At 32.9% G+C, this 23022-nt stretch overlaps 3 protein-coding genes across 3 annotated transcripts; all 3 read right to left on the bottom strand.

The window, feature by feature from the left end:
- Positions 1–90: 90 nt before the first annotated feature.
- On the bottom strand, positions 91–3573 carry LOC112456903. Its single transcript, XM_025019701.1, has 5 exons — positions 3385–3573; positions 2787–3112; positions 2183–2447; positions 1381–1730; positions 91–1176 (listed from the first exon to the last, which is right to left on the bottom strand). The coding sequence occupies exons 1-5, from the start codon at positions 3534–3536 to the stop codon at positions 857–859; spliced, it is 1413 nt and encodes a 470-aa protein (XP_024875469.1). The 5' UTR covers positions 3537–3573; the 3' UTR covers positions 91–856.
- A 697-nt stretch (positions 3574–4270) lies between these two features.
- LOC112456904 lies at positions 4271–7123 on the bottom strand. Its single transcript, XM_025019702.1, has 2 exons — positions 5402–7123; positions 4271–4608 (listed from the first exon to the last, which is right to left on the bottom strand). The coding sequence occupies exons 1-2, from the start codon at positions 6333–6335 to the stop codon at positions 4277–4279; spliced, it is 1266 nt and encodes a 421-aa protein (XP_024875470.1). The 5' UTR covers positions 6336–7123; the 3' UTR covers positions 4271–4276.
- A 10101-nt stretch (positions 7124–17224) lies between these two features.
- On the bottom strand, positions 17225–22255 carry LOC112456871. Its single transcript, XM_025019648.1, has 7 exons — positions 22046–22255; positions 21117–21865; positions 20610–20977; positions 20120–20340; positions 18206–18288; positions 17781–18055; positions 17225–17507 (listed from the first exon to the last, which is right to left on the bottom strand). Exons 1-7 carry the CDS (start codon positions 22253–22255, stop codon positions 17227–17229), a joined length of 2187 nt encoding a protein of 728 aa, XP_024875416.1. The 3' UTR covers positions 17225–17226.
- Between the last annotated feature and the right edge of the window lie 767 nt (positions 22256–23022).

The raw sequence follows: 23022 nt of genomic DNA, 5'->3' as shown, positions 1-23022 counted from the left end.
GTATGGATATTAATTTGGGATTAATTAAACATACTATTTATGTTTAATGTACAGATTGAGAGTTTATTCTCCGTTTAACATGTACGCGTACGTCTATCGTATAATTAATTATATAATAATATCACGTATTTACAGTAGATTTTGTGCGCCAGTGCCAAAAGACATAAAATGACAGTTATCTCTTTAAAATTACAATGAGAGAAAAAAATGTTAAATTGCTTCGTCAGCTCTATTGGCTTTATTCAGTTTGTATGTACATATTGTGAAACTAATTTTCCATGCCTTTGTGGCATAACTTTTTTATTACACTACACAGAACATCTACACGATTCGAAAGACAGTTACAAAAATATATGTTGGACAAACGGTATGAAGGGAACTGACTGTGGATAGAAGTATTGTTGTAGCATCTGTGATTGTTACAAAGTGCAATGTCATTTCTCATTTTTTTATTATATTTTTCTTAACTCTCGATAATTTTATATTTTTTAAAGTTTCTCGTCGAAGACTGTAACACTATGATTCAGTGAAAGATAGCTCGAAGTAGCAGTTCCATGTTTGTAAATATCTTTTTTCTTATGAAACATAATGAGATAGTTAACTGTTTTTAATAGTTAACAGTCGAACAATGTTATAAACACGTAGCGAGTTACTTTTTAAAATTATTTCGAAAGTTTAGTTTTGAAAAATGTTATTTTAGTAAATACAAAATAAGTTTGATCTTTTTCTGAAAATGTCATATTTTTGGAAGACAATTCAGCCAGGAAGAAAATTTATATATATTCCATCCGTAAAACATTAATTTTCTTAATCTTTCTCATTGACTTATAAAAGTGACAAAATTTAAAAAGAATATTTAAGGATTATAACGAGCGGATATTCTAGTTGCGCCTTGTGCTGCCTGCGGAACGGAATGTCTGATTCTGTCGCGTAAAATGTTTGGCGTATCTTTTGTGTATCTAGATGACATCCGTGCAAACTCGTGCGATATCTCGTCCATCGGATGTTTGCCCTCTAACGTTTCGTGCATTGGTATATTAGTGTCCCTGGAACGTTGTGATTTCATCGAATACAAAGCCGGTGATGGAATTTCACAAGACCCCATATTTCCTTCAAAATGATGTTTCGGTTTACAATGCCCGCACCAGGATTGGTCGAAGATTTCCGCATCATCTCCTGAAACAAATAACAAAATTAAAAAACATTTGTAAACTTTGGTTGACATTTATTAATGCAAAAGCATGGTGATAAAATCAACTAAATAAATTTGAAAATTAATTATAATAATTAATTAAAGAAGATAACTATAGTGCTGTGTAATCATAATTGTTGTTAATATTAATGTACTTTTCCAAATGCTAGGCTTTATTACTTGCTTACCGAAACGCGTCTTAGTCGAAAAATTTAAATTATCCTGGAATCTACAATGGTTCCTTCGCGAAGTTGATGGTTTCCTGGTCGAGATATTACCGCAACGGCTACACTTTCTCCTATCGGCAAATTCTGCTTCCGTAAAAGACTTTATTTCTGGCCTCGTCCGTGTTCGGCGACTTGGCTGAGTTAGCGAGGTCGTTGTGTCATATCGATCTGTTGAACTTCTCTGCGGAATCCAATTTTGATGATAGCCCATCGATGTTCTTCGAGAATGATTTTTCAACGCTTGAGCCGTGTACAGATCCTCCTCCGACAACGTTTCATGGATATTGTGATCAGGTGTGTTGTGGTAGTACCTAATCATACAGGCACCTCGCAGATATTTGACGTACCGATGATAGAATACATATGATTAAAGAGAACACCGAGCCAAAGCAAAATACAGATAATTTATCATTAAGCTATTTAATTACAACGTATCCTGTTTAATGTGCGTTTATGCCTCTAATTTCTGATTTATGCTACTTTGTCATGTACAATCCATTTAATTCTTCATTAGCTTTGAATGGACTGTCCACGCCATAGCACGATTAAACTAACAGAAATTGAGAAATAATTGGGATTAACCAAATTAGATGAAACAAGCGTAGTAAAACACATTTGTATATCTGTATAAGTTTTTGGTTTCAGCAAATAGATAATAATAATTGCATTTTTTTTTCTAATCAGATAATTATACATTGGTCGTTAAATCAAAAATTGTATAAAACAATTTTTTATGTTTATTTTAAAGATTTATATTACAAACCTTGTTGGTAAATGATAAGTTTGATACAACTTTGGTGATTGTTGAGAGTAACGAATTCTATGTGGATCTTGTTGCTGGTTAATCATTCGCATTCGTTGTGCTCGTAACAATGCATCTTTCTTAACTGCATTGCGTTGTATTGCTTGTGTTTCGGCAGGTGCATCCGATTCTTCATCTATCTCATCGTCCGCTTCCTGTTCATCGTATTCCTTATTGACAGACTCGCCGATCCTTTTGTCGCTTCGAAGGGACCGATCGTTCTCCGCTATATAAACATTTTGTTTTAAGAAATTAAATGCAGTCGCAATAATTACAAGCTTTGGATCATTTTGAACACCTGTAATTATTTTATAAATAAATACAGTTGTATTGGAAAATTGTATTAGGAAAACTTTTGTCTCGATATATCATTAATCTCTTCTATTTTCTCTGCTATTTCTATTATAAATGTAATAATAATTAAAATTATTTAGATTAGCTTTTTTATATTCTTTGAAATATACTTTTTTTAAACTACATATGGATTTATTAATTTTTTGTTAATATATTTTTTAAATGTGTTACAGTTTTGCATAAATAATAATGAATTGAATAGCATTCACACCTTCGTTTATACCTTCCTCTTCAGCGTCTTCGTCTAAATTATCTTCTGTAAAATTTCCTAGTTCTTCATCGATATAGTCTGTATTGTTCTCATCTTCTTGCTGAGTCTTGTATCGATCTTTATTTACGACAACGTTATTAGTACGATCGTTATTTCTACTAGATTTCGTAGTAATCTGCTGGTATCGCTGTGGTACTTCCGTATGAAGAGCAGAGGAATGTTTCGGATGCGTCGAACATGGATAAGCGTTATGTTTAAAAGTCTTGTAAGAATTTGCGGAAGAATAATAGCTCATCGGCGGTTCTGGCATAGGACTTTGATGACGTCTAAAAACATGAAACTGCTTTTGATTCACTTTCATAAGACTTTCCGTTTATGAGAAGCATTAAATTTATTCTCTACCGTTATACTTCTAATAAAATTATATTTTTTAAAATTAAGGTTTTACATGAATTTGAATATTGAATCTTTGAGTGCTATATGAGTTGCATTCATTACAAAAATGTGTTACAAAAAATTGAAGACTTTAAGAATGCCAAGGTATTCATATGAAAAATTTCTTTAAATTTCAACAATTTTACCAATTATTAAAAATTACCTGGTACTCTTATCAGTGGTATCTTGATTGTTTCTTTGTGTATATTTCCAATATGCATCAGGCGGAACTCTAGCGTCGGTAGTTTGATTAGCAGACCACGTAGATGTATGTGGTGAAGTGTACTTTGTCTTATGTCTTCCAATTTGCTCCATTTTTGTCAGGGAACTTGTATAAATATTTAAACATCGTCAAAAACAAATATTTTTATTTATAATATTTTAATTCTCATACTTTGCATTCCACATTTCTTAAATTTTGTTTTCCATCATTTATTACGTTTCTGTTTACACTGTTTACTTTTGGCATTTATTATTATTTTATTTTTCTGTCATGCTGTTTAAATTTGAGTTAAGTATGATTTGCACTTCTTATCATAGCAATTTGCTGATCAGAAGTATGTTTACAATTTTTAGAAACACGATAAGATGTCTTATCGTACGTATCTTCACGGTTTATTTTCGCACTTTTAAACTAAGATATGAAAGAAATGTTTTAAGAAATAAAAAACTCACTTTGGCACAATCAATGATATTAATGTCTTTTTGCAATACGCAGTTTTCTTCGTCACGATTTGCAATTCAAATATAATTTCTTCAAAGAACGCTCGAATTTCGTGACACGATATTAACGAGCTGGCAAGACGACGAGCACAGAGATGTGAGTGAAGAAAGTAAGACGCGACGTGGATACTTTACGAGAAGTTATAAAAAATGATATTTCTTCAGGAGATTGATAATTGTACGTTCAATATTTCGTCTGCAACTACATCCGCATAGAATAACTTCTCGGCTTCCTAGGAGAACGAAATGAAAAGGATAGAGCGGCGTAGTTAAGGAAGAAGGAACGAGGTGACAGTCACGATCTAGAAACGCGTAGATCGTGATTTTCTGTTTCACCATTTGTCGGTTTCGTTGCTGTCTTCGTGCTCCAACGAAGAATTCAACGTGCGCTGGAACTCATGCACTCTCTGGCTCTGTTGCTCGTGATGCAATTTTCGCCACTTGATGCGGCGATTCTGGAACCACACCTTAACTTGAGCCTCGGTCAATCGGAGTGCGTGAGCCAGGTACAATCTTTCGGGGCCCACCATGTATTGCTGACGCGCAAATTCACCTTCCAGACGTTCCAATTGCTCCGCCGTGAAAATTGTTCGTACCCTCTTCACTTTGCCGCCCCCACCAGAATTGGAACTTGAACTGCCGTTTTTTGTCGAACTTTCCTGACCTGAGAAAACGGCAAGCAAACGTGTAGGAGGGCAATAAGGAATATTTAATTGCACCTGCTGCGGCAAAAGTTGAATAAATCTAGTTAAAAGCTTTAAAAACTACATAAAAATGCAATATGTGTAGTAAATTTTTCGTGATAAGGTTAAATTTTACACAAACATTTTTATTTGTTGAGAAATTTATGAAAATAGTCTGTACAGACATTCTAAAAAATTTTATAATAAAAAACATATATACCTATATTTAGAATTAAAAAATTTGGAATACCATTGCTTTCTTTTCGAAGTAGAAAATTTAGATATTTGACATTTTCATTCTGGTGAAAACTAAAATTTATCTGAAGTTAGTTATAGGCTATCGATTATCATACAGTACACGATTTATAATAGCATTTCGGTTGTTTCTTTTTAATGTCATCCTCCATTTAATAACATGTTGCATGTAATAGTATTTTTAATGCTTTTCTTGTTTTTGGAAATTGTGAAGAAACAACAAAATATTATTGCTCCTTCACAAGTTTCAGTTTCTTTAAAATACTCCCGTTCCAAATTATTTTGCTTTTGAATTTAAATTATAATCTGTATCTTTCAATTGTGATTCTAATTTCGATAAATAAATAATTTCATTGATTATTATGTAAAAATAAAATTTACTAATAGCGTTTATTTTGTTTGTGCAAGCTAGATAAATTTAAACTCGTTCAAAGTATTATTTTTGTATTTAAAACATTCTTTTCTTGCAACAGATAAATTGACATGTTACTAATAGTAAATAAGATATTATATAAATACCCTGGTGTTTTCTGTATTGTTGCTGTTGACTTCGCTTTTCTCGCTGATTGTTTCTTAGGCCCAGAATCGCGTCGATGGTGAAAGACTTCGCTTGTTGCTGCTGTTGTTGTTGAGAATGCTGCATGTGCGTGATCGAGTGCGGATGCGGTACTTGCGTCGACAAGTTTTGCGCGGATAGTTCCGTGCCAAGCAGATGCGAGCGTCTCATGCGCTCCAAAGCTATGGCTTCGAGATCGGGGTTCCTCGGCTGTACTTGCAAGTTTCTGAATTCCTTGTGATCCAACATGCTCGAATTTTCCAGTACACCGGCACCACCGCGCAGTCTTTCGAGGGCCAAACTGCTAATGTGGGTGTCCCTCATTCTATCGAGAGAAAAATTAAACTCTTTCATGCGATCAAGATTATAGTTCTTGAGCAGGCCGAAGTCCTTCATTTCCTTTTCCACCACGAAATTGAGATCCTTGCTGTACCTGTCTAAGGAGGATAACGACGCATGGGGACTCCTTTGCTTGGTCTCGCGCAAATTAAACAGCACGTTCTTGGCGCTGGAATTTTTTGATCTGCAAAGTGTCACGGCGTCAGCTGACTCTTCATTCTCGTTCGATCTGTCTAACGAATAATTAATCTCAGTCAAATTATTGGGAGAGTAAGCGAAATCCTTGGTCTTATTCAACGTCATAGTCAGATTTCTGGTCGGGTTTTCGCATGGAAACTCATTGAATCGAAGGGTTCTATCGCTATCTTCGAGACTAAGATGAAAATCCTTTGGCTCCGTCGATGCGTCCTCTTTAGTTTTATCAATGGATAGATTAAGTTCCTTGATACGCTCATAACTCTGAAATGCTCTTAATTGAGATTCCGAATGGCTGCTGTCACTTATGCAATCCGATAAGTCTTCCGCCGTTAGTCTGCCCGACGGATCGCTCGTCTCCATTTTGAAATGTTCTTTTGAAACTGTTATTTTTCCTCAATATTTTCTTGACACTATGAATAACACTGTTGAACCATATAGTCGTCAGAAAACAGTTAGTATTAACTGTTTATTAATCTTTTTCGTTATTTAACACAGATATTAATTTAGCTTTAAAAAAAACTTTCTAATTATCTTAAATGCGATAAAGAATCACAGCGAATAAATTCGAGTTCTTTTAAAACGTTATGTTATTTACATAAACACTTATCACAAATTTTTTCCTCAAAAACGGCGGTCAGCTAAATATATCCAATCAGTTTTTCTTCTTCACCGTAGTCATCAAATCTGTTCATCACTGTCAAAGTTATTATAAAAAACTAATTCATCGTGTATTTTTCACCAAACGGATTATGCTATTCTTTAGTCACATTAATTTACCATCCACAATTTAATGTCGAAAGTCATTAGATCACCATCATAATCATGTTTATTATCGATGAATTATTATCCCATCGTAAACAACAAATTCGCGCACTATCACAATTTTCACAGACTTATTGAATAAGTGTATGTTGCTTGGATTACCAAACGGTGGATGGATAAATACGAACGAAACGAAACTGAAGGCGAAGAAGAGGCGAAGGTATGAGAAGGAAACGTAGCGGTATCGGAAGAGACCGAACTACGAAGACGCTTGCGACGAAGTATGATCGGACCGCGTTGGCGCTCCGCAGCATCCAAGGATAATGATGTCAAGCACGAGGATCACCGCTATCGGATAGGGTTGGCCAACGGGACCAAGGATATCCAGCTAATGATCCCGTACGTGACGAGGAGGGTATTCACCCGCCGCCTCGTAACCCTCCTTGCCCGCCCGCCACCCCTAACAATCAGTCGACCGTTATGTTTCACCTCCGCAACCCCCAAATGGACCGCAGGATACCCCCTCGTACGGTCAATATTTTTTCATTCGACGAGAGAAGGCCGGGGCGCGCGTCGTCGCCGGATCCTGGTTGGCCGGATTCTGCCATCACCCCGTGCCCGGGACACGCCTACCGCGAGCACCGTGGGGGTTATTTGCGGGGAGTCTGTTACTTTTTTCTACCCTCTATCTCGAGCTATCCAGCCAGCATCCACCTCCGTCGAGTCGCAACCCGTTCTTCCTCGTCGCCGTCCTGCGAAAGCTGCTCCCCCGTCCCTCGTAGCAGGCACCCATTAATAAGCTTTCGCCTAGACCGACTAGCTCACTTGAAGATGCTGATACCACCAAGCGTTCCCAGGAAGCGTATCCGTGAAGACGAAGATGAGCGCGTGCGTAAACGTAGTTAGCGCCTCGCTTCAACCGCTCGTCAGCGATGTCATCCGCGTTCAAGACCTTCCGGTAATTAGGTCCTAATGATGATGAGGTAGTTTAATTTTGTTCGGATGATCTTTCTTATCTCGTCTTGGATTGAGATAGTCTTCAACATCGAAGAGTTCACTCGCTATGGATTATTGGGAGGAATTTCGCGCAATTTATCTTACGAAATTTCGCGCTGACTCGGGGAATTCTTGAGCTAATTACATGAAGACGGTAATATTATAATGAACATAAATTAGTTGTAGAAAACGGTTATGAAAAGAAGATATTTAGAATATTGTTGACATATTTGTCGACAGAATTTTTGCACGTGAGATATATACTAACCGATAGAATTTTTACACGTGACATACTATGTATAGTGAAAATAAACCGCTATTTTCGCAATTTATTATTTACATATTACAAATAAATTTGTATAAAAATTGTGTATTAAGATCATATTATTATGGAAATTGTTTACTTCCACGTTCACAATGAAAGAATTGAATTTTTAAATATTAATCCAAAATAAAAAATAAAATCTTTAAACGTCAATAAAGAGAAGACACTATTGTCAAATATAATGTATGTTTGTCTGCAGCTTTTATATAACTAAATTAAGACGACGATCATAGTTATTAATATATTCTAAAGATGTTGAGGTAAATAAGTCTTCCTTAATTGCTTCATGCCAATCTGAAACTTCATCCACAATCCCCTCATTAGACGTTGACGGGTACGCGGGAATTTCAGTACCTTGGAAAACCTCTAAGGAGGTTACACTCGAGGGCAAGAGCTTAATTATGTCGAGGTTTTACATCATGTCGACTTCATGCACGCAGCCTTATCTTTTTGTCAATATGACAACATGACAATTTAATAATACATGGCGCTTTATTTGAAGTCAAAGAGAAGAATTGATTTAATCGCGGAATTTAAAAGACTTTTATATTAATTATATTTTCTGTTAGAATTCGCTAAAATAATTAATGTACGCGTAGCATAAGAGAATAAATTCTTTTATATTTTATAATTGTGTAATGTGTTTCTATACAGTTTTGTTATATAAGAAAATTATTTTTACATATATAACAAATTTAGTATAGTTCTACTTGCAATTAATAAATGCACAATGCACACGCGCGTTATGTATATTATAATAAATTCAAATGTTCCATCTTTCATGAAGTAGGCATACGCATGAATAACACCTCTAATAAAAGTTTTGCGCTCGAAAAGCCATTATGAAGTTAAGATTGAGCCATAAATTCCAAATTTACATACAACTTTTAAGCTATTCTCTAACTATTTTACAAACCAGTTCGTAATTGCATCATATATTTCTTATTACACAAACTTTACTGTAAATTGCTTTGCTATAAAGAGTTAGCAGATAATTTAATCCCTTTAGTTCCAAATCTTTATTTATCAAGTAGAAAAACTGAAAATTCTGTTTTAGATTGTTTTAATATCAATATATATTAGTATATATTTGTGTATATTTTGCGCTCATTTAAAAGAATTGTAATATTAAGAAATTTTTTAATTATCTTAAAATGTAAATAATTATATCTTAAGGCCCCCGCACAATAAAAAATATAAGAATCAAGGAACAGATATCAGCGATTAGAAATAAGAAATCAGGAATAAAGCTGGTGTAGCATTAATACACGACTTCCGATAGGTTAAAAATCTATTGCCTGTATTATTCCTTCTTTCTGTTGTCTGTATTTTTCATCGTGCATCCAACTTTATTCTTGATTCTTTAGTCCTAATCGCTGATATCTGTTCCTTGTTCCTTATATTTTTTATTGTGCAAAAGCCTTTACGTTAAACTTATGCGCATATAAAGAAACAAGTACATCATTATATGTATTTAAGAAATCTACTGTTCAGTTAAAATTTAGTCATATTTTATTCATTCGTATAGTAATTTGATTTGGAAGACAGAATCGGATATACGTTAAATTTACAGGGAAGAAAGAACGTGTGCATCGTCAGGTTAATTTCCTCGCTGTCTTATTTTCACATCGTACCCTAGTGTAGTAATTATCAGTTTTTAGGTAAGGCTCTCGAGGGGAGACAGAAGCAGGGTCGAATGAAATTGGCGACAAATGAATAAATTAAATGGTGGCCCGTACCGTAGTGGGGGTCCAAAAGAATTTCTATTGAAGCTCGATACCCACCCTCTTGATCGCCGCCCAAATGACTTGCGACTCACCCTTATTACGGCCTGAAATTTATCACGGAAATTTCGTGGAGTATTTTACCCGGATAATTGCTCCGCTTTATAAGAGCCACCCTTACGAGCCAATATATAAGACAAAGACGATCAGGCAAGACTTCTATTCACTTCAGCGAATTCGGTTCGATATGCAGACAGATTAAACGCTTGATGAAACAAATCAAACCAACCAGAATTTTTTTAATTCCTTATTTTTTTAATTCTTTATTAAAAAACTTTTTAAAAGCTTTTTTCTTAAAAGACATTTTTATAACGCATATTTTGAGCTATTAAACAAATTTTATTTTTTAAGAAATAAAAAAAGACTTATGCATAAATTTACTTATATTATGTGCTTAGATAAATTGATTAATTTCAGGAATATTACAATTAAAAGATTATAAGATTAGAATTAAAGAATCCAATTAAATGTAGTTGATACTGTACAAACAATGTGCAAATCCAATGGACTTTACATTCCGTTAGCGATTTCGAAAATCAAACTGTACATCTCAAAATGTCATTGTCCCAATCATGATAGCTGGAATTGACTCTCGTGTCCATGAAGTCCTCACATTGTTCGCATCAATCATTGATCGGCTCGGTAAATCTATCAACCGCGGAAACTAATCCAATTCACGATACCTGATGCTGATCGCGGCATGGAGAGGATCATTAACTAACTAAATATCAATTTCGATAGTAAATAGTATCGCCGCGCTATCTATTGTTTCCAAATTGAATCCGTATCGGGAATGATCTACAGCTTAGCCGTATGCGATTGCTGTGCCGTATACGCGTGAACACATGTATAAAATTCACGAACGCATAATGCCATACGCATCCCCCTTCCTCCTTCCACTCTGAACAGCCCAGGAACGTAGGTATTGCGATCGACACATACAAAGCAGTCTCTCCTCCCTTCCTGGACTCTACAGCATTCTGTTGCCTTACAGCCGACGCTTCCATCCTCCCTGGTCCCTCTTCACCGCCTTGGTTACCCTTGCCACCTTCTCCTCCTCTTCCTCCTCTTCCTCTTCCTCTTCCTCCTCCTCCTCCTCTTCCTCCTCCTCATCTTCCTCCTCTGGCTTTCATTCCACATGCGATATTAAAGCCAAGGCAATTAGCGGTGGGGGTTGTTGCGAGGGACGGCGAGGGAGTACGACAGTTTCAGCCGGGTTTCGTAGTCATCCGCCTGGTGGGGCTGTCTCGGATATGATTGGCTGTCAGCGGGGGTTAATCCCTGGGCCCGGCCACACCCCGGCATGTCTCAATCCACCCCCGTGAATCCGGCCGACCGAGCTTTCTGCCCGGAATCCACTGAAAACGAGGGTGAAAACGCGAGCGGCAAGGATATACCGGATGTAACCGGAGCGCGTGGGATGAGTCGAGCTCCTTAAGCGGGAAGGAGATAATTTCGGACAGATGATAGCGTCATCGGGTAAGAAAGGCGGTAAGCGTATGCTCGTTTTTAATGATGTAGTAGTTAACGTTTCATTACACGGGTGAAAATTTTGCGCTGTTCTACAAAGAACTGCGTAAAAGAATGATGAAGAAATTGTTCATTTGAAAATATTTAGAAACGGAATAGGCAAATAATCAAGCATATAAGAATTATTTGAATAATTATAATTTTTATTTATTATTACTTTTTTTACGAACATAAAATACGAATTTATATATCGTTAAAAATGTGTGGTTTTATTATAATTCTCATTTATCATTACTTTTTTTACAAACATAAAATATGAAAAGTTTATATATAAGTTAAAAATGTGATTTAAATTGAAATAATTTAATTAAAACGTAGTTTTTTTTATTGAAACTAAGCATTCTGTACTATCTAAATAAATCTTCTCATAAATTTTTTTAATATTAGAAAATTACCTTTACTTACAAATTAAAGAACTATGACATTTTCGATAATTTAATATTTACAACTCCAAAGATAACTATGTGGTTTATAGGTATCATACGAAAGAACATATTAATAACGAGTTAAGTATAATTAACACATGCGCGTCTAATATTTAATTTCAATTTCCATCACAATTATTATTGATATTACTAATTATATTTTGTTTCAGCTGTTTTCATAAGTTGCTAAATTTAGTAATGAATAGCTGTAGCGTAATTTAGATGAGAATTAAGCAAAGTTTTAAACTTTCATCAACTAAAAGGATTGTAATAAAAATTTTACTAGCTAAAACAGGAAAAAAGAAAATGTAAAAAGTATACAACTTGATATCAGGAGGTAAAAAAGGCGGAAGTGTAGCAATGCAGCAGGTTATAAACGAAAACTTTCTCTTGCGAAATTAAATACGTTACTTAATTAATTATCGTATTGCCGTATACTAAACGTGCGTATATATACAATCAAGTAAAATTATTTATTATGTTAAAATAATATAGTTTTTTATTTATTAATAATTTTGCACGTACACAATAAGATATTGCAAAATCTTAAAAGTATATAAAATATTATATAATATATTTTTATTTGCAATACTAGATTTTATCGAAAAGTATTCATACTACTTAATTGTCCATAACGAATAACTATTACGGTTTTTGTTACGAGATCAACAATTAACTTCTATATTCTGACGCACACTGCGCGAGTAATTACAGTTCTAATCCGGCACAGATGCGGATGTTATTTTTCTGCAAACGCAAGGCTTTATGTCAGTAGCCATACGTTTGCGTGACGCGTAAGATCGATTTTCTGACATTTTCGCACATCTCATTCGTGTTTTCCTATTGACAGTGCGGAATGCTGTGAAAGGTTGCAGCTCGAAAACGCTTAACTCTTTCGTCGTCAGATTGATTATATCCGTCAAATGCCTTTCTGGACTTTGTGGAGACGTACCGAAAATAGCGAGGAACAAAATTATGTTAGAAGACGTCAAAATGCGCCGGAGAAATCGATGCGAGCATTGCTGGCTCTGTCTACCATCGAGTAAGTGCCATCTTGAAGTTTCTTTATTACACCAATCTCAAATAATTGAGAAAATATATAAATGGATTCATGATTATTGAAATAGAGTAAATTAAATCTTCATGTTAATGACCGAATTAAATTCCTTTTATTTGCTGTCCGCTAGAAAAAATAGAATGCATAAACTAGTACTGAATATTTAGATACCTATACTACTGTGTGTCACATGTGTAGGTCGACTTTTGTGGAGTCAAGTAAGGTTAATTAAATTTCTCCGTAACAACGATATGCGAAACTGTACTTATCTTGTGGTTCCACGAACATAATTAATATTCACTTCCCTTGAAATCTTTCTAAATGTCTATTATAATAACTACTTTAATGTCTTTGCTCAAAGAACATTATTATTATTGTTCTCTTTATTAAATAATATAAATTTGCAACAATATTTGTCTGTATATTATGCGCAACAATTCGCTTTGACAACTTTGATACTTTGATAAAAAAATATTTATCTTTAACAAATAGCAATTTGCAATACTAAGAATATTCTATTTAATTACCCAAAATTAATGAACAATTTTATTATTGCGATAATAATATTTATAAAATTAAATAATTTATATACAAACCGCACATGAGAAATATCTCATAGTTATGGAATTTGACATTACGGAGAAATCAATAACGTTATAAGTGTTGTATTTTATTGGTATGCAACATGTGTGCAAGTATAATTTTTTATATGATATTTTTTTACATTTAAAAAGTAATGTGTGCGTGTGTGTGCGTGTTTATATGTATAACATAAAAAGCTGAGAATTAAATATAAAATTAAAAAATAAATATTAAAATAAAATATTAAAGTAAACGAGAAAGTATTCAAATTATGTCATGTTTCGTCATATCTATTTATTTTTATGCTGCTTTTGTCATATAATGAATAACCAATTATATAACTCAGTCATATGAATAATCAACGTATGCGATATAAATAACATTAAACCGGAAGCTGTACAATATCAGCCTTTTTATCTTTCAAACTCTTATCTTTAGAGCGGGGATTTACATTTATTTATTTCTTTTAGTATTTATTTTTAATGCGTAAATCTTGCACATATATATAACTTAATTTAGAAACAATACTTATAAAAATATGCACATATTTTTTAATAAAATAATACCACATTAATATTAATTTTTAAGTATAATGTAATTGTGTGTGTGTGTGTGCAACATTATAATTATATTTAAATAATTTAATTTTTTCTCTGAGTAAAGCGGATAAATATTTTTTGTTTAATTAATTAATCACATAAAATTATATAAAAAGAAAAATTATAAGATATATATGTTGGTATATGTTCTGAAATAACATTTTCTACAAATTTCTCAATATTTTTTACATTGAAAAAGAGAGAATTGTAAAGAATTATTTATATATTTTAATAATATATAATAAATATGTTATTACCACAATATTTTTTAATTAATTATTTTTATTTAAAAATATATTTAATGTAAAAAATAATTTTGCAAGATTGGTGAATTGCGTGAAAATATTATGCAAAAAAAATGTAACAATAACAAAAATTTTTGCAAGAAATATTTGTTGTTGTCTTACATGAAGTAATGAAGAAAGAAAGCGTGAGTAAACGCACACACCCCTTCTCTTCGCATACGCGTGCACAATCAGTTGGGATCCCCAGTTAGTGAGAGTGGGTACTTGGTAGCATGGAGACTGTTGTCAGTGCCACTTTTTCCTTCGTAGGGGTCGCGTATTAAATGAACGACGTTAGTGCAGGACTTTCTAATTAATAAATCGCAATCATGTCGCGCAGTTGCAAATAATTATAAAATAATGTAATAACTAAGATAAAATCTATTGCACGTCAAAACAGTGCATGAATGTGTATATATGTGTAACTTATAAAAGTTCGTGCTTCAAAAAAAATTCACAAATTGAAAATTCGCAAGAATTTATTCAAAGTAACTCACAAGTAGACTTTAAATGGTTTAGCCATGTTGAGCAATTTAAAGTTAAAATTTTATTGCACAAGGCGTCTTTCGAAAAGTTGCACGAAAGATAACAAAATAAATATTGAAGAGATAAGAAACTCGTCCGATATCTGTGAAGAAGAATATTTACCGAACAGAAATTTATCAATTTTGACCGATAAGCAACTTGAATCGGATGTCGTGGACAATGTTTGTCTGCGACAGAAGCAGCACGTTGAAGGGACGTCGAATTCTTCAACCAGGAGTTCACAAAACTCGTACGTTCTGATAGCAACTGAAGAAATGCCTGTTGTATTGAACGATGCAAACTGGGAATTCGTGAACTGTCATGATATTACTGAAAGTGTACGAAAGGATAGTGCTGTAAAAGAATACTGTAGTCCCAAGTGCAGTGGTGCTTGGTTTCTGAAAATCCGTCGCGAGATTTTGAGGAATCGCCGTAATAAAATTTATCCTGTAAAGTAAGTGTAAAGGTCTTTTACGTAATCTTTTCTTTCTCTTTTAAATAATGAAACTATCGATGATATGATTTTAGGCAATTGATAATATGAGATGATAATATCAGATAAAAAATATATATATAACAATTAAGTTAATTATCTCTTATTGCTTAAAAAGATTAGATTGAAAAAACAGCGGTCACATTGTTGCATGATGAAATTTTATTCAACAGGATATATTACGTGTATTTCAAAGATAAGTAATGCAAAGTACTGATATTCACATTATATTATGGTTTCCTGGCATAATGTCGTCATATACAGAACACTATTATGATTCAAGATAGCATAATACGTGCTACAAACGTTTAATAGATTTATTTTTAAATACACACAACACATATACAATTATTATATATAGTGTATCATCATATATAATACATATTTATGAAAATTTATTTATAATGCTGATTCATTGCTTAATTAACGGTACATTATAATTTTCCGAGGTCTTGTTATCGTAGCCACATCTCGAACGGAATTGATAGCGTAATATCCGTACGTAAAAATAGTCTGTCTGTTCACATCCAAATGTGACGGATGTTCCGTTACGATAATGTATTTCTCACGGTCTTTTACGAAGACACTCGATAGTTTGCACGTGGCAGGGGAGTTTAAAGACCCTCAGAAGCGCGAGCGGAAAACCTGGCATAGGTTCGCTTTGCGCAGGGAAATACGCGTGGATGAGTCATTCCAGTAAATAGTAGTTTGAAAGTAGCAAGCACGCGTGCATGGTCGAGTAAACAGCAAATAGCGAAAGAATATGTGGCTGTGTTGTTTTCCCTCGTGATTTTTATTATTTACGGTATACATATTACAGGTAAATAAATGCAAATTTTAAATAATTTAGTTTATTGTGTATAGATTATTAAAAACACAAGAATATTATTTTCACGTTTTCTTTAATACTTCAATTTTCTTTATTGTAATGTCTTAATATGTAAAAAGAGAAAAAAATCTAGTTTTTTTTTTTATTTATATTAATGCTGCGATTGTTATGCAAATGATTTAAAGTGATAATCTTAAAATAGAATTCCAATTACTAATTTTTGCGCCAAGTATAAGAGTGTTACAAATATTCTCATACATGTCATATTACTTAAATTTTTTTTATTTTCTTTTTAAAACTGATGTACCAATTCACCATATCAAATCATTACAAAGATCTGCGCATGTATCACTCAGGCAATCTTTTCAAGCGAAATATTTCATTCTTAATTTAATACCGTTTCGTAATTTTTAATAATCAGTATATGTAAAAGTGGTCAATATCATTAAGAAATATCATTATCACGTAAAACTAAATATTCATTACGTACATTACGTAGTCACGTACACCTTTTACTCGGCATTGCACGAGCGAATGCTACGTGTGCCGCGTGCAGGCGTGCGCGACACTCTTGCGCAGCACGTGTATGTGGTGGATTTCCTGCACGCACCGAACCTGAACGCAGGAGGGTTCACGACTCCGTGATTCGATATGCCTTTTGTGCCTATTCTCTCGAAAACAATACTTTCAACCTGCCGGATAAGAACACGAGGCTTTTAGTGGCGTGATGTGTCGAATAATCTTCTCAGTTTTATACGTCAACGTGAATGTAAAAGAAGAAAAAGTAACGTATTTTATTAAACATTTTCGACAAACTACGAATCACTGTACATATAAGAAATAATATAATCGATTTATTACATTGTTGTTTTTGAAATAATTATCTACAAATTTTTTTAAATCTATAATTATATTTATACGTAGGAATATTTTTATCAAATTTTAATTTTTTTATTATTAATTATTTTTAAAAATTAGTAAAAATATGTAAAGTTGATTAAAACGTGGAGACTGTGAAAGAAAGAATAAAGTCATTAAAATTATGTATTTGCACGTTTGATCACAAATTTGCAACAGCTTTAATCCATTCTCGATAATACGAAACTTTGACGTAAACGCCAGCCACTTTTCCACAGCCATGACCAAAAGATACAACGCCGTAAATTGTTCTTTTACTGGCCAATGCTCCTCCAGAGTCTCCGAAGCACGCATCTTTTCCTTGGGTTCCGTAACACAAATGATAGTCATCTTTGACGAGTATTGCGTATGAGGAAGTGGCATTAACACAAATTTCGTACGGAACATGCTGTACATAAACGCCCATAAGAGTTTTGGCATTCTCTTTCTATAAAATATTTTAATTAAATCGTTTGCTTTTTATTTTTTAACAAAATTGATAAATAGATAGAAAAGAATCTAAGAAATACAAGTAATCAATAAGCAATAGCGTTCTTATTTAACAAACATTCTACACACATTTTTGAGATGCGACAGTTTTGAATTTTGAATTTTGTTGCTGGTATAAGAAAATATATAAGTAAGTAATATAAAATATTTAAAATAAGTAAACCGATTGTATACCATAAATTCTTACGTATTACAAATTTAGCTTACTCACTTCTTTATTATTTATGTATCCCCAACCACAAACTAATAGTTCATCATATGATTTTTCGTGGGTTGATCTTGGTAAACGAACTGATCGGACGGTTCTCGAAAAATAAAATGGTGGTTTTACTTGAAAAAGTGCGATATCGTGTTCCAACAACCTCGAGAACCAAGAGTGATATGTGTCGTTGTATACATGAATGTTCGTCACCCTATGCACAGACCCGCCTCTGTCCGTTTTATTGGATCCAGCCCGTACATAATATTGTGTCGACGGTACTCTAGGAAATAATAAAGCATCAGAATACAGTGTTAAAATTATGAAGACTGAACTTCCCGTGCTCAATTTGTAAGTTTAATTAAAAATTAAGTCTAATTATATGTGCTAAGAGAATTAATAACAATAAATCACAATGTTAAAATCTCATTACAAACAATGAAGAGCAGTGATGGCCCACGTCCTCGATAATATACTGGCACCGCATAAAAATCCATGTGAATTATGTAAAGAGAGCTGCAAGTATTGTTATTTTTAGAAAATGTTAGCAAATAGATAAATACGTCGACGTATATAGTTGAAAAATATAATTAACCATGAAAGGTCTATATTTTATGTCAATTGATTGTCCTCCAATAATTTTTGGTTGCGCTGTATGTGTTGCATTTCCGCCTGTTTCTTCAAACAGGAAGCCTAGGATATACATGGAGAACGGTAAATGTTATGTAGGCATGTCTCGTATTAATAATAATGGAAACAGCGGCTATTTAATTATCACTTTAATGTTATTATATGTATATAATACCTATATTCGTTTTATACGATAATAACTAAAAATATTAATAAATATTTCTCTGCTTTATTAACAATAATGTATAACGTAAATAACTATTCATACCAACAAAATAGAGAATAATGACTGCTGCGCGCATTTTTGCTGACTGTGTCATCGTACAACGTGATCGAGCATATGTAACGACGATCTATTTCGCCGTAGTTGTAAATGTCAGACACGACATATTTCATAAACGTTTAACAGCTACAAGCGTTGATACTATTGCAATTACCGTATCGCAACAATGCCGAGATTGAACGTGATTTATGTAAGCACCATAAGCAAAGTGATAATTTGAAATTTATTATTTCTTATCGCGATGAGACGAACACTTATTAGTCAATCAAATACTTATTAGCAGCGGAATTATTGTAAAGATTCATAGAGTTGCTATCTCGAGGAACATGAAATTGGAATGTAAGTGTGACATGAATTCAGTTAAGGATTTCTATAAATTATTTAAGGGGATCCTAAAGCCGTCTGTAATACCGGCTTTTTTTCTTAGCACTAATCTTTTAATTGACTTTATAGAAATGCAAAATTCTTGTCTAGAATTAAAGTACGCATCAAAATCTAGGTCATGGTGGTCAAATTTATATCGAAAACGAAAAAAAATTAATATTTTTGTTAATTTTTGGTATACGTGACGACAATATTTGCTTTGTACAAAAATTCCACGATAAATATCCACAAAATTAGACCGGCATGACCTAGGGACAACATTTAAGAACAATATCGTGCAATTAGATCTAAGATTGAAAACCTAGAAAAAAAGATTACTTTATATAACTTTTATATGTGCAAAAGCACATTCAGGTTGACAGGATAAGCAATATTGCGTGTGGCAAGAGATGGCGCAGTAATCGAACAAAGACAGATGCCTCTCGTTAAACAAGGACAGATATAGATATATGACAAGAAAACAGAATTAGAAATGTTGACATTACCGACGTCGAGGAAGTTCAGCCTTCACTTTAGGATCCCCTTAACGGCAATGATATACATTTAATGTACAGATACATTTACATTTAATGAATACCAAAAATACAAAAAATAAAAAATGTATTATATAATTTGCATAAAATAAAATGCGTAAATAGAAGATTTAAAAAACATTTTGATTATAGTCTAACTACTTTTATTTAAAATTTTATTAAGTTTCTTTACACATTATGTATTAAGCATTTACATGTCACTTATTTATACAGACATACGTTTACTGCATGCAATATTGTATAATTAATTTTTCTGCTTTAACAATATACACATATGTATTTACTTATTTTAACAACGCTGATATCGTAAATTGCTCATTATTTCTTAGTTATTAAGTAAACCATAAAAATTGTTTGATTTATAAACGTGCTTTGAATAGAATTCACATCGTCTTGACCATCAATATTGATGATTTCCTCATAAGCTATCGATACTATCCGAAATAGTTTTTAATCGGTTTCTGTAAAATCTTTTAGAAACAATGATCTACATTCATGGCCAGTGTCCAGGTGTAACCCATTCTTCCGCCAATTCTTCGATGTTAGATTCATCTTTGTGCTCCCCCAAACAGAATAATGTAGAAACCAAACTAATTGTTTCCATGAACATAGTGACCAATAGCAAGTTATTTGCGAGACAGGCTAAAGTGCTCTTGTTATTTTGGCTTCGCATTCTACTTACATCATTCATTGAACGCATTAGTCTTTCAAAAATAATATCGGCCTTTTTTCTTATTTCTGAAATATATATAATTAATTTATTATAATTTATAAAATTCGGCTCTACTACATTGAGTATGAACTATTAATTCCAAATTCTTTGATAAATTTGAAATCAAGTAATAAAAATTGATTTTAAAAATAAAGATATATTATTTGTTAGAACTGCTTCAGTAGCAAAATAAAATATGGTTTTAGCAATTCTAAAAAATTAGATCTAAGAAATTAACAATTAATACAGTGAAATATTTTCTTCTTTGTGTGTAATAATTAACATAAATACTTACGATCTTTCTTAGAATATATAGCAAGATATCTCATTTCATTATTTTCATCAAATTCATTACTTGCACTGTCTGAATCTGTCATATCTGTCATATTAGTCGGCGGAGTATCAGTAGAAATCGATGTATCAACATCTGTATCACTTAAATTTGCACATCCAAATAATTCCAGAAGTTTTGTTATCCATTCAGATAAGCAAACGAGAATTTTAGAATGACTGTGCCAGGACTCTTTAAAAGAGCTTCTAATACCGTGAATAAGAAACTTTTGAATCTCTAACACGGAACAATGAAAATTTCCAACAGCAAGCATTGTTTCTTTTAATATTCCATTTTTATACATATTCAATGATATAACCATCTTTTTATACCTAAAAGGATTATTTATGTAAAATCAGTAAAGAATTTAATTATAAATTTTTAATCTAAAACTATGACCAATTATACCGTGTACTAATAAAAATTAATAAGTATATTATTACGTAATTTATTAAAATAAATATCATTAACCTCATAGCCGCTCTCTTGTCCTTAGTGGCACTTTTCGAAAGCGTATTCAATCTTCTGTAGCCTTCTTGATAAATCATAAAATATTGACATATGTCATACGTGAGTTGGCTTCCCCATATGCTTCTGGAAAGTACATTCCCGAGTTCATTCGCAACACGGTAAAGAGATGACCGTCTAGGTATTCGTCGGTCTAAAATTTTCTCGTAAATATATTTCACTTGCTGCGTTGTAGTCTTCGGCAGTCTTCGATTTGCGGCGAATTTGCAGCGAATTTTTGGATTGCCATCTTTATCAATATTAATCTTACATTCACTTAAACGTTCAATAACGGTTAACCATGGTTTGACAAGAAATCTATGATGAACGATTGTTTTGTTTGAGTCTTGATCACTCGATGATGACGTGCAAATTGTGAAACGTCGTAACTCTTTGATACAATCGCTGTAATGACTGGCCCTTTCAACAAGTGAATGACATAGCAGCATGTACAATTGTTCACTGGTTGTGCCGTTACTTGGTACAGAACGAACGAATTCTCGATCAAGTCTGGACTTAAATGATTTCACAGTGTTATCGGGTGAATCTTTCGCTAAATTTGCAAGAGCTCGATCCAAATTAAAAGATGATGTTAGTTTCCTCTTGTCTGTTACCGGTAATAAACATTTAAATAATTTTTTGCTGAAACTCGCGGCATCATTTATAGTACTGAAAAACTTAAAACTTTGTGTTAGCTTGCGCGGTGATAAGTCCTGAAATAATTAATAAGTTATATTTTTTATATACAATTATCTTAATTTATAAAAAAATTTTTCTCGATAATACTACAATTGAATAATTTATTTTAAAGCTATAAACAATTCTACACACATTTATGTTTTAGCTATAATTACTTTAAATAATCTATTATCTTTTGACACTATCAAACTTACCTTAGCCTCGTATAAGGTCATATTATACGTTTTGAAATAATGATTAATCGCAAATCGAATCTCTTCTCCTATTCTGATCAAATCGCATAATAGCAGCGATCCTTGAACCAGACCTTCGGTAAACCAACTATTAGAGACTGTAGAGTTCCACAATGTTTGCTCATACTGACGAACCGATGTAATTAATCCACTGGTTCGCGCAAATTCCATAATTTTTGCACGTATAATCTTGCTTATCATATTAATCGTGCTTCCCAAACTACCTCCATCGGGAGACGACAATCTCAGAGTTATTGGCTGAGCGATCGGTTCAGTTAATCTTGCCAAGAAATGTTTTATTATTATTTCCGCATGTTGAATCTGTTTTGGATTTACCAAAACAAATGATGTAACATCCAATTGATTTCTTCGGGATGCTGTCCATGTAGAAAACGTTTTATTACGATAAATATTTTCCGTCGGCGTACAAAATACAGTAATCTCTACAGCAAGTTATGAAGAGAAAAAAATTAATTATTAATTATAGATTTATTTAGTATTGATATGAAATTAAAAATAATACACTACCGACGAATAGGAACAATATAATCAATTTGCAATGCATGTTTGAGCTAACTATGTTTGCAGATAGCTAGTTTAGTCTTTTATGTAGATTCTTTTAAACGTACGTCATGCAATTTGTCTCAAGAACAATGGAAAATATTTCTTCTGTACGTTCAGTTAAACTTATCTCGTTGCATGCTATATTGACATATATTATAATAAAAGTGGAAAATTTATGCTTTCGTTCGAACAGACGTTAATGTTGCTTGATATATGTAACACGATACAATAATGATAAGATACAAGATTTGTTTTCGAGATTGCAGCTCAATAATAAATATTTTTTATAACTTTTGTAAAAAAGTAAATTATTGTCTGATGTAAAGATTAAAGCTAGCGCATTCCTATTTCCGTATCATAATGCCGCAGAAACA

This window comes from Temnothorax curvispinosus, unplaced genomic scaffold (assembly GCF_003070985.1).
Source record: "Temnothorax curvispinosus isolate PA1 unplaced genomic scaffold, ASM307098v1 QBEX01007285.1, whole genome shotgun sequence".
Taxonomy (NCBI): Eukaryota; Metazoa; Arthropoda; class Insecta; order Hymenoptera; family Formicidae; genus Temnothorax; species Temnothorax curvispinosus.
The sequence above is the reverse complement of the archived record's forward strand: the minus strand, read 5'-3'. Positions and strand labels throughout refer to the sequence as shown.

Coding starts and splice junctions, on each gene's coding strand:
- LOC112456904 (XM_025019702.1), bottom strand. CDS start 6,335: ATGGAGACGAGCGATCCGTCGGGCAGACTAACGGCGGAAGACTTATCG. Junction 4,609..5,401: donor ACAATACAGAAAACACCAGG/GTATTTATATAA, acceptor CCGTTTTCTCAG/GTCAGGAAAGTTCGACAAAA.
- LOC112456871 (XM_025019648.1), bottom strand. CDS start 22,255: ATGGAATTTGCGCGAACCAGTGGATTAATTACATCGGTTCGTCAGTAT. Junction 21,866..22,045: donor TGACCTTATACGAGGCTAAG/GTAAGTTTGATA, acceptor TAATTATTTCAG/GACTTATCACCGCGCAAGCT. Junction 20,978..21,116: donor GACAAGAGAGCGGCTATGAG/GTTAATGATATT, acceptor TAATCCTTTTAG/GTATAAAAAGATGGTTATAT.
- LOC112456903 (XM_025019701.1), bottom strand. CDS start 3,536: ATGGAGCAAATTGGAAGACATAAGACAAAGTACACTTCACCACATACA. Junction 2,448..2,786: donor AGAGGAAGGTATAAACGAAG/GTGTGAATGCTA, acceptor ATGTTTATATAG/CGGAGAACGATCGGTCCCTT. Junction 1,177..1,380: donor TTCGACTAAGACGCGTTTCG/GTAAGCAAGTAA, acceptor TATTTGTTTCAG/GAGATGATGCGGAAATCTTC.